At 33.6% G+C, this 12828-nt stretch overlaps 1 protein-coding gene and 1 pseudogene across 6 annotated transcripts in view; both read right to left on the bottom strand.

Moving 5' to 3' along the window:
- PIBF1 (progesterone immunomodulatory binding factor 1) overlaps positions 1-12828 on the bottom strand; it is a 149634-nt gene that overhangs the window by 9870 nt on the left and 126936 nt on the right. For 4 of the 6 annotated variants that reach the window (XM_039886833.1, XM_039886830.1, XM_039886831.1 and 1 more), the window contains one exon: positions 2121-2294. The exons of the other annotated variants lie outside the window; for them this stretch is intronic. In XM_039886833.1, the coding sequence (XP_039742767.1) occupies positions 2121-2294 (174 nt within the window). Of the gene's footprint in view, positions 1-2120; positions 2295-12828 lie in introns of those variants that run through there. 6 annotated transcript variants of the gene reach the window in all.
- Positions 7931-8049, bottom strand: LOC120622322 (uncharacterized; annotated as a pseudogene).

The following is a 12828-nucleotide window of genomic DNA, read 5'->3' as shown; positions in this document are numbered from 1 at the left end:
TATAAATTCCTAATTAGCAAGATCAGAGAAGATTTAAGGAAAATACTGTTATGGAAAATTGAAAAGATTCAAAATAATAACTAAAAATTATGATGCCATAAGAGAATCATAGCATGTTAGTAAAAAAGAAGTCTGGACTTCATATCATATAAATTACTTAATTTTACAGAGAAGAACCAGCACTGAGCACTTAAATGACTTGTCCCAGGTGACCCAGTCAGTTCACATGTCTAATTCTGCATTATTAGCACATAGTCTTCACTTGACTGGTTTACAGTATTATCTCTCGGTTTTCATTAGGACATAGCTGAACTCATGCCTCTGAAAAATCTTCTCTTATGCAAGATATAGCTTATTGTAGGAGAAAATATAGATATGCATAAAGAAGGGCATAAAACCTATCCAATTAATACTTTATATTTTGAATCTTCATATTTTTATTCTCACTGCATAATATCTTGAGGTACTGGAGAAATCTTACTATTACTTATGTACTGGTTACAATCAGGATTTTAGGATATCAGAATCAGGTTACCAAGCTAAGAAATGTTTGATGTCGGGGTAAGAAAGAATAGTTCATTGCTTGGAACAGAGAAAGGTCAGAAAAGCAGATCAGAAAGTGTGATAGGCTTTAAGTCTTTGGCTGTTATCTTGTGGTTTCCATCTGACTTTGTTTCCCATTAACATCTAGGTATTCTGTCTGCTCTCTTCCTGCAGATTATAATAGACATATCATAGTGTTTGCCATAATTTCAGCCCACTTTCAGAGGAAAACTTACTCAAGGGCCTTCCGAATAAACAGCCCTAGGCAGCTTCATTTGGTAACATGTGACCCCTGCTTGCTAATAAGGGCAGCCATTCAGCAGGCTGGCTAATAACCTTCATAAGTCTTGCCATAAAGGGGTATCACCCAACAAGGATGAGCTATACCAATTACATTCTTGCTCGTGGGGAACACAATAAGAACTAGATTATAAGAGATGTGGGAAGAATGCAGAGAAACATGTCTCAAGACAAGGGGCCGTGAGCAAGTTGATGAGGAAGTGGAAACTATGAGTAAGCAGAAACTAGGAGAGAAACAAAGAGGAGGTGATATACCACTACAGGAAAAAAATCCATGGACTCTGCTGCAGAAATCCATATAGTGGCCTTGTCCCCAGGCTGGTCAATCTAGGCTTCCTGTTTTCTCCATCCTGTCAGCTTAGTCTCCATTACTGCCACATAGATCCTTACGACAATTATCCCTTTCTTATTTCATCTAGATTGTAACATTGTCATTTTTTTAAAAGGTTGAACTGTGTAATCTCACTGATCTTAAGTAGCATTATCTGAATGTATAATGAAATAGTTTAGATCTGAAGCTCCCATATGTGACCGATTATTACAATCATCTAGGGAGTTTTCAAAAAATTAAGATTCTGGGGACTCACTGAATCAGAATATGGCAGAGAAAATCTTTCTGGTTTTGAGTGTGTCTATGTTCAGATGGTAAAAATCATGTTTCTTCTAAGAAATTAAAACATGGATGAGAAACCATGTTAAAGTACAGTGAAATATTTAATGTCACTCCTATTTTGATTTTGTTGTCTTTTTATTGTTATTATATTTGTTAAAACATTTTCAAATTTTTCTAATTTCCTGTTCTTTAACTACTTTCTGTGTACACACATTTTTACCTAAAAAAGCAATTCATTTAATGTTAATTGGGTTTATACTTTATGAGAAAACTTTTAGAATATACTACTTTACAAATAAAAGAGGGCAGGTGATATTTTGCATCCCTTTTATTTCTATAAAACTAAAAATTTATATAAAATGTCTTTCTGATTGCCCTATAATTAGTCCTGGGAGACTGGAGGAGGTAAATGCTAGATTAAGGCTAATTTCTAGGCAAAGTCCATTATGTTAACTAAAAATATAAAACCCAACTATCAGCTGTAAAGATAGGTTTTATGTATATACATTCAGAAAACAGATTAATACAGATATTTCCAGGCCCTTCCATTAAACTATTAAAATTTGTTTAAAACCAATATGAATGAGAGGAAAGAAATTCAAGTAAACCATTTAGTGAAAATCAGAGAGATTAAAGTTCTTAGGCTTTTTTTTTTTGTACTTACAAAGAGTGTTGGTTTGGGTATAAATATATTGTCTTCACGTTCTGTAGGCACATTCAAAGTCTTTGATTTCTGATTTTCTGTCACATTTTTTGATTCCGTTTTAGTAAGAAGTAATGTGTCCTCAGAACGTTTATTGCGCATATTAGTGACAATCTGTTTCATTGCTGCCAATTCCTGTTATTATATGAAAATAGAAGAAAACAGCAAGTATGATTTTAGTAAGTAGACTAATACTGATTGATGTTAAAGCATGTATTTTTATTCTTGAAGTAGAAGAAACATTTGAAGCAATATAAGAGATGAGGAAAGTTGTGAAAATAACATATTAATGAACAATTATGACATATGAATCTCACAGTCACTAATAGTTTTAGTATGATAAATGATACATATATCATTCTATAGTCTAATGGTTCCTCAAATTTTCTGCACATTGGAATCACCTGTGGAGCTTCTAAAACTACTGGTGCCTGTGTCCCACCCCCAGAGATTGTGAGATAACTGTGCTGAGGTGTGGCCTTGGCTTTAGAAATTTTAAAAGATCTCCAGGTGATTTTAAGGGAGAGATAAATCTAGGAACCACTGGCATAGTTACTTTCCACTATAATATTTCTACACGTTTGTCAAGTTGATTATTTAGGCATTTAACTTTTTCTTTTCTACCTCGTAACCTACCCATTTCCTTTTGAAATCTTATATGAAGATGGCAGGGGAAAAAAAAAAGTCCAAAAGTTTTTTTTTGGTTACTAACCATCAATTCAAACAGTAAGTTTAATATAGCTTCGGGATTTCTTTAACCGTGTTATTCCCTATTCTTTTACAAATGAAAACAAGACTTAGCTTTATCCAGTTTCTGTCTGAACTAAGAATTATTATGCTGAACTTCTTGAAGAACTCAGATAAAATTTTTCACTCATTCTTTTCTCCAAGTCTATTTTGTCTTATTTTTTCCCATAGTCAAACCAGTACAACCTATCGCTATTTAGTGGATATTTTTGATTAATCACTAAATTAATTTAATCACACACAAGCACATGGAGAGAGGACAAACTAAGTTCTCCTTCTCTTTATTATCTGTACAACAGTGGTAGGCTGTGTTAGAAGTATTTTTTTCCTATTATTTTATTTCATCTTCATGCCAAGACACAAACTTATGGTGAGAGAAAGATGTTCTGCTTCCTTCTACTAATCTGTTTATAGACATCAGCTCTGTGTCAGAGCAAGTTCCTACAGGCCTTTTTTTTTTTCTTTTTTTTCTGGCTGTCATTAATTCTATTTAGAACCATCTAGCTTGAGTGGGTATTTTAAAACAGAGCTGTTGAGTTTAAGCCACAGAGCTTAATAAATCTTAGGGCCAGGAGAGGAGCTAGAAGAAATGGTACTAGAATCCTCTTTCTCTCTCCTGCAGTACTGGGGCTGGGGAGGCCAATGCAAATGAGAATGGCTATGCCTCAGATACTTGCCAATCTGATATATTATTATTTGAGCCTTTTAAGGCTCTATTTTTCCCTTCAAGATTATGTTATTTCATTTATATGCTCCCCTACAGTGAAATCTACAATCGCTGACTTAATGTTAAACATGTCTGGTGTTATGGTAGCTTTCAGTTCCTATTCTACTTACTACAATAAGTAGAAGGGAAAGGGCAGATGACAGTCTCTCAGTGTATCAAAAGAAAATTTTCTACCTGAAGGAATCTCTCCTTATGAGTAATAACTTTTATACCTTGGTATGAGGAGAAAAAAATAATAAGAAAAAATATTTCTTTTCTGTAGATATGTAAGGTAAAGGGGATCATACTTGCTTGGGGAAGGGGACTGGGGGACAACAAGGATGAGAAAGGAGAAAAGGAAGGAGTTGTAGGTGTACTAGGCAGAGGGCTTTGGCCTCTAAGTGCCCTCGTGGAGGCCATAATTTTGTTTCTTTTCGGTTTCCCTCTGCTACTGGTATAGGAGCAGTTACAGGAAACAGATCATCCCTGATGCTGGTTAGGAGGCAGAAGGGAAATTCACGGGGCTTTGCTTTATCCAACACCCTCAACTTAGGGTGTTGTCAAAGTACTGCTTTTATTCACTGACGGTATTAAATAATGTTACTACGGTTTTGGAAATCTAGGTAAGGAACACTTTAAAAGCAACGGAATTCATAAAATTCTTATTAGGATAATAAAGCTACAATGGATATAAATAAGATGCAGAACAATTTTCTTCAGTTTTATTGTCTGATCATTAGATGATCCCTTTCATATCAATGGTAAAGTTGAGTAAAGAAAATTCTACTTTAACATCAAATAGTATTCAAGATACCATTATATATTGAACACACGGAAAGCCAAGCACATGTAGTGGGAATATTTTAATATTAGGTTAGAAGTCAGATACATCTATTCCTATTAGTAATTGTGTAAATTTAAGCTTAATCTATTCTGGTTCAATGACCTTTAGTTTCCTAATTAATAAAATATATATTTGTGCTACCTCTTAGGATTTTTGCCAGTCTGAGAAGTGTTTGGGTATGTTTATTCTGCATTTCTTCTACTGTGGGATTGAGAAGCTTTTCATATCAATAAGGGTAGTTCCTTTTCTGTTACTATCCTGGACCTATTTTTCCTACAGGGTGATTGGTCATTTTCTTATACATTTCAAGGAGCTCTTCATATGTTAGAGATATTAGCCCTTTGTAAAATGAATGACAAGTTATTTTTCCCATTAATTTTTGTTTGACTCTGTTCACACTTTTTTTTTTTTTTTGCTTTGTACTTTCTGATTCTGATGCAGCTGAATAGGTCAATCTTTAATTTTATGGGGTTCTCTCCGTGGTTCCTTCTTCCATTTTCCTCAAGTTACTTTTATGGTTTCTTTTTCTTTTCTTTTTCAAACATTTAGATCTTTCATCTGTTTGAAGTTTATCCTGGCTTATGGTAATAGGTGTGAATTCAACATCTTTTTTCCCCATGGCTATTATGTAATAACAACATTATGTACCACAGAGATAATTTTTTCCTCACCAATTTGTGATGCTATCTTCATCATATACTAAACTTCCATAAGTGTATGATTTATTTTTAGATTAAACTCTATTCCAATGGTCTATTTATTCATGTACCTATGTCATACTGTTTTAATGTTTAATAACTGAGGTATTTTTTGGGCTATATTCTTAGGGATAGGGGTGGGATTTTGCTCTGTGTGTGTGTATGTATGTATATATATACATACACATACACATACGTAGGAAGACCTTTTATAATGTTGAGTCTTCCTAACCATGAAGATACTTTAATATATCTCTCGCCTCCATTTTTAGCATAAATTTTCCTGCTCTAATTGCCCTAATGAAATGGTTCTGATTCACAAGATCCCAATTCAAAAAGTGACAAAACAAACAAAAATAAATAAACCACCATAACATACAAGAACTAGAAAACATATTTACCACTACTAAACAGAATCCTCTGGTAAGATGAAGTCATCTTGAAATCTGGTTCGTTCCTAACCTGGTTTAGTTCTTACCATGTTCTTGTCTGGCTCCTGATTGTTGGTTCCATCTCCTATTTAAGATTCTGTTCCTATTATTTGGACTTGACTTTTACATTTCACTTTCCTAGCTTTTCATTCTGCTGTCCTCTGCTCTGTAACTGTCCTTTTCTGATTGGTCAGTAGGATTATTTGTAGTATTGTCTAATGATTTATAAATATTGTTCACTGCAGAGCAGAGAGAGTGATTAGATTCACAGAAAAGGAACCGCTAATGTTCAAAGGACGGTGTTTCAAATACCAAGTTCAACTGGATTCTTTTTCTTACATTGCACCTATTGCTCAAAATCATGCCACTTACTGCGATTTCTATTTTAATCCCGACTTTCTTACAGAATTATTCCTTTTTCTTCTTTGAGTCCTGCCTTTTTTTCCTTGGTTGATAGAAACAATATATACCTCTTAAAAAATATTACCTAAGATTACCTAGCTTCCTTATCATGTTTGCTAGAATCAATTTTGTGCTGACTGTTTTTAAGAATGATGTACACTTGTTATTCTGAAATTCTTTTCTATTCCACATCTTGACAAGTTTTATTACTTCTTAAATCTCTCTCTCTCTGTTTTGATGGCATACAATCTAGTAAGTTTCTTAGGGGGGTATTGCGGTAGAACGTATGTGCTTTCCTTCAGAATTTTGATGGTATTATCTCTGTCTTCTAAAGTTAAATTTCTGAAGACTATTACGCCAAGCTGATTATTTGTACATATTTTCTTTCTCACTGGAATCTTCTATGTTGTTTAGCTGTATCCTATTAATTTCATCTTTTAACCTTTTTCTGAGTTTCAGGAGAGTTCGTTACTTTTCCTCACATCCCTCTACTGGCATTTTTACTGATAATAACTTCATGATTTTGATTTTAACAATTTCTAAACTATCACAATTTTTTCGTCGACTGTTTCTATTTTATAAAAAGACTATTTTCTCAAACCTTTCTGAAGAAACTAATTACAATACTTAATAAGAACTATTAATTTTCTTCCAGTTTCTGATGGTCTTTGGTTATGTGTTCCAACTTATGAACAAAGAGCAGATTAAATGTTTTCTTTCTGTTGTTATGGGCCATTCATAACAACAGAATGAGAGAGTGGAGTACAATATCTGTACCGGTGGACGAGAAAATCTGTCTAACAGATTTTCCTCTAGGGTCCTCAGGCAGAAAGTAGGCTCTTTTCTTCAAAATGACAAAATGTGCAGTGTCTTAATCTGGAGCCCCTTCATTTTGAACAGTTCTAGCCTATTCCTAGCAAATTTTCCATTACTTTAGAAACCATTTTAAAAAAAATATTTTTAAATTCATTTTTTTTTTTAGATTATAGAATTACTGGTTTATTTTAAAATTCAAATACTGCAAAAGTGCCATGCCCCAATCCTCTTTATCTTTTGACCACTTTTTGAGACCTTTAAATACTATTCTATAACATAGTCTAATTTATAATAATATTCATTAATTCTGATGTGACTTCATATTCATTTTCAAAAAGCTAATAGTATAAATGATATAATTCTAGTATATCAAATACATAAGAAAATTACAGTAACTTCACGAATGAATGAACCATTTATTAAAATTAATAAATGTAGAATTATGTCTGATCATATAATTAAGACTTAGGATAAAACCAAACCAAACAATAATAACCACATTGCAGTACAATAATTACTCTTGAAAATGAAAGAGTTAAGGGCAAGAACATTCTTATGAAACCTCCAGATGATGATAATGATGATGATGATTGTTATTGTACAAATAACATCTATGAAAAAGATATATTTCCCTCCTGTATCCAAAAGCACATATCTTGGCCATTTAATATAAACTATTTGTGTGGAGTGGTGGCATATCAAAACAGCTCAACTGCAGAGCAGCTGCTTAACAGTATTGCATAGTTCATGCCAATAAATTGCTGAAAGTTGTAAACTCTGCAAAGATGTTGGCAAGGGGACGCATAGATGGCATTTCTTGATGAAAATAGCTCTGACAAGTATAATGCAAACTATGTATTGCACTGGAGGGTAAATGTAAGTGCTTTTATATAAGCATAACAAAGTATCATGACTAATACGTTAGATGGTTCTGTGCATCATTTCTACTTGAGGGTAAAAACTAACCTTATTTAAAACAATACATACAGTATTTAAACTTCATCTAAAAGGGTATGTATGTATATATTTATTTTTTAGGCGAGGCAACCCTTGGTTGACCTCACAGATTGCAAGGACCTTGTCAGCTTACAATCCCTTAATGTTTTATTTTTGTTTTTTATTTTTGATGCCTACAGCACCTGGTCTTCCTAGATGGTCTCCCATGCAAGTACTAACCAGATCCGACCCTGCTTAGCTTCTGAGATCAGACGGGATCGGGTTTGTTCAGGGTAGCAAGGCCGTAGACTTAAAAGGGTATTTAAAAAACATTTTATTATGGCAATTTTCAGAGACACAAAGAACATAGCATATTGCGCCTTCAGTTTCCACTGCCCAACTTTAACAACTATCAACATTTTCGCAATGTTAATTTTTAAAAGTTTTATTGAGATATAATATGCCATATAGTCATCCATTTAAAGTGTATAAATCAATGGTTTTTAATATATTCACAGACATTACTGCAGTCAATTTTTAAACTTTATCACTTCAAAAAGAAATCCTGATTCCCCTAGCTATCAATTCTCTATTTTATCTTGCCCCCAACTTTCAGTCCTAAGCTACCACTGATATACTTCCTATCTCTATAGATTTTCCTGTTGTAGATACTTTATATGAATAGAATCATACAACACGTGGTCCTTTGTGGCTGGGTTCTTTTACTTTGCTTAATATTTTCAAGGTTCATCCACATTGTAACCTATATCAGCACTTCATTACTTTTTATAAATCTGAATAATATTCTACTATATGGCTATACCACATTTTGTTTATCTATTAAACAGCTGATGGACATTCTGCTACTGTGAATAATGCTGCTTTAAACATTCATGCACAAGTTTTTGTGGTCATGTTTTCATTTCTTTTGGGTATACAACCTCAGAGTGGAATTGCTAGGTCACATGGTAACTCCATGTTTAATTATTTAAGGAACTGCCAAATTGTTTTGTCAATATTGTTTTATCTATTTCCTTACCAGTTTTTGGAAAATATTTTAAAGCGGATTTCATATCTCAGATTTCACTTGTAAACATTTCAGAAGAGATTTTTAACGGACGAAAATTTAAAAAGTACCAAAAATTATTATCCTATCACAATAATTTAAACGAAAATGTAAATTTAATTCAAAGTCATCCATTCTATACTGAATGCTCAACAAGAATTTAAAATTATTATCAAATCAGATTTTAGCACAGTTTAATATATGGATTTTGATGAAGTTAAAATATATCTTGAGTGCCAATCACTACACTCTAAATACAAGACAAAACAGATTTTGTACAAGATTGTTAGAGAATAGCGGGAGTATCTACAACGCAAACTGCTGTTTTCACAGCCCCTCAGTTTTTTCATTGAAATACTTGCTCCCGTTTATAGGGTAAATGCATCCTAGGATCATCTCTTTGCCTCACGGGGAGAATATAGTTTTAGGTGTGGAGAGAGGAACAGAAAGGACAAGAATTAATATTCGCTGAGTATCTACCATGTGCCTGGCTATGCAGTTAAGTATTTTACATAATAACTTAATCCTCTCCTAAATACTAGGATGTAGATATTCAGTTTTGAAGATGAGGAAACTGGGTTTAGAAGGTTTTAAGAAATTTAGCCAAATTCATCAGCTGCTAAGATGTGAAAGTAGGATTTGACTGCAGGTCTTTTTGGGTTCAGAGCTGTGATTATTTACCCAATATTGCAAATGCCTTTTGGCAAAGGCTTTGACAAACAGTTTCAAGTTTGGAAGAGATCTTAGAGTCATTTAACCCAGCTGCTATACAAAACAAAGCAAAACAACAACAATAATAACGAAACAAAGCAAACCGAAACAAAACATGTCTCCTTATGTCTATCCTCAGGTTTTAATTCCAACCTATGGAGACATGCATAATATAGCAAGTGTATTTTTGCCTCTTTCACATGCCTACTTTGAATTTCTTATCTCTAAGCCTTTTCTTCTCTAAACATCCCAAGTTCATTCATCTCTCTTATGACTGAAAAGAATTCTTTCATCATCTTGATTGATTCCTCAGATTATTTGCTAGTATTAAAAGTTTTGAGCTTAGAACAGACTAAAGAAAGAAGTCCTGGCCAGAGCAGAGCAGAATAAGGTCTATCTATTCCTTAGTCTAAAGCATTTCAGAAGACATAAACATTTTTGGAGCCATACCCTATCAATGACTGAAAGCTTAGTGAGAGCTCAAGTGTTTACATGAATGAGAGATAACTGTGCTGTCATAGCCTGGGGGATAGAACTAATCACCTGAAACATTCTTTCCTGAACTTGGATATTATCTTTAGGTCATTTTCAACAGTGATCCAGGTAGAGGAAGCTAGTATTAACATGTTCAAGTAGGCCCCTGAGTTGAAATCTACTGCCATTGTTGACTTGAACAGAAGCATGGGCGCCTTGATTCTATACTGATTAGTCTGTGCGGGTTCTTTAGCTCAGCTGATCACTGAATAGTAACTTGGACTTCTGACTGCTTTGTCTCTTGGTACTAATGTCCTCTTGGTGCCTGGCTTTCCCTTCTGTAACAGTATTCGCCTGGGTGCTGTCTAGTTTCTGGCCTTTACTATTTCAGTCTAATCTGATAAGTTTTGATGTATATTCTTGTTGACTTTCATCATCAGCTTCAGGGTCTAAACTCTATCCTCCATTTTGAACAATGATTTCTAGAGTGGGACTCACTCCACTGCCTATACTTTCTCTATGTTGCATTCCCAGCCTTTTCTTAGTGTTGGCTCCTTGATATGTGATCAGTGACTTGTAAGGTTGATATCAAAATATGCCAATATGGTACCTAACAGAATTATGACCATAATTATCTCATATCATTGTCAATGTACTCTCCTGGCCACCATACACTTCTAGAGGCTTATTTTATAATTTGGCAATTTGTTTTGTGTGTTGCCTTATGTCCTAGAATTGTTTGGTTTGTTATAAGCTGCTACTGTAGTAAGAGAGTCATAAAAACACAGGAATGACAGTAAGAGGTTGTTTACTTACTGATAAAGAACAAGAAGTATACTACTTTGTAAAAGAGAAAATTACCGAACTTCTAAAATGTAGTGGGAAAATCACACATTTCATTAAAAAAAAAAAAAAAAAAAAGAGAGAAAGAAAATGACAAGTCTATACAATACAAAATAGATGTGAAAATGTGATGTAAAAAAAGTTAAAAGGGCATTTAGACACAGATAAAATATTTTTATGAGTTATATTTACTTGCAGGATACAACAAAGATACCTGTAATTTTAAAGATAGAAAGATTAAAGAAGTCAAGATACTTATGAAAATCAAAATAATTTGCCCTAGTTCTACTAAGTTCTATACCAGTCCACATTAACATAGAGATCTACAGATTACAATATAAAAGCAATTCAAGTGTGTTTTATGCAACTCAAAATTGAGTAGAGTCAACATTCCACAGAATGGACAACAGAGATTCAGTGGCTGCTTCTATGAAATGGGTACAAGACCATCATAGGGCTTGAGTGGAATAAATGAATATAAAAAGATTTATAAAGTAATACACAAATATTAAACATTATTATTATAAACTAAAAAATATCTCTTTTGGGGAGAAGCTTAATGCCCTCTTGAATTCTAGAAGGCATAAGCAAAAAGCTACCTCTCTCATTATGGAGGGATAATTTAAAACTTTCTCTTTCTCTGATTGCTTATTCCCAGATATACTTGCTTGAAAGCAAGCTCTAACTAATTCCTACATATGGCAGTACTACATAATTGATCTGAAAGTGTTTTAAACATTTTGGAAAAAAGAAGTTATAAAAACTCATCAGGATATTGTTATTACTGTTATACAATAGGTTTGGTTCCATCTTATTTAAAGTATGTGTAAATTCATTTGCAATGAATATTTTTGCAATATTTTTCTCCCTGAATTTCCTCAGACCTGAATGCACATATCCTTACATGAAAAAAATAAGCATTCTAAAACTTTGTAGGGAAAATATGGCTTATACTGTATGTGTGCTTTAGGTTTTACTACAATAATCTTTGTTTAAAATACTCATTTACACTTAATTAAAAACAAATTTTAACTTAAAGAGCATCACTGAGAAATGTGTGAATCTGAGAAATAATTGCATCTTCATTAAAGAAAAATTAACTTACCCTCTCAGTATTGTCAGTCATGCTGACTATAAAATTTAACTACATAGATGTGTAAGAAAAACATATAAAAAGGTACTCTTAAGAAAATTTCAAAACAGTTAAGTATGAACCAAAAAGAATGACACACATATAGAAAAATGTAATTTCTTTGAACCCTTTATGAAGTACATTGCCTAAGGGGCACTTGTGATGCTGAAATGTTCCTGAAACTTTCCGAGAAATCACAAAGAACATACAAGTTAGAATCCTGGAACATGAACATACCATAAAAGAATGATAATTATACTGTGACTTCACTTTCAGAAACCTGGCTAAGTGCAGAGTTTGTTTTCTTTTTGCTAAGTGACATATGCTGCAGTAAGAGGCAAGTTATCCGGGAGAGTGGGAGACAGTCCAACATTCAGGCAAGTGTGAGGCCTTGCACACTGCAGGTACTTAGTAGAGTGGCTGGTTATACCCGGGGACTCCGAGAGATTACTGGCAAGAGCACTGAGTGAGAGGTAGAAGAATCCCAGGTCTTAAAATGGTTCTCATATCCCACAAATATATATTACTCCTTAGAAGCTTGAGACCCATAGATGTTGCTGTGGTTACAGCTATCATGAATGTCCAGGGTCTGAGGAGTAGCGCTATTCTAGACAAACTTTTCAGATACGACTTCCTGCTGGCTACTTTCAGGTAGTTCTCTAAAATTGTTCTTGAGTGTAGAAGAGCTTCTACACTTTTTAAGTTAAAATACAGTTATCAGAGTGAATCTTATTTTTTTGAGGAGAGGTAACATGGATACAGAAAAGGCTAGTTTCCAAAGCTTTCTATTTGACTATTCTATTTGATAGCTTCTAGTGCAATTACTGTTGAAGACTGGAAAGAATCATAATTAGTTTAACAAA

This window comes from Pteropus medius, unplaced genomic scaffold (assembly GCF_902729225.1).
Source record: "Pteropus medius unplaced genomic scaffold, Ma_sr-lr_union100, whole genome shotgun sequence".
NCBI lineage: Eukaryota > Metazoa > Chordata > Mammalia > Chiroptera > Pteropodidae > Pteropus > Pteropus medius.
The sequence above is the reverse complement of the archived record's forward strand: the minus strand, read 5'-3'. Positions and strand labels throughout refer to the sequence as shown.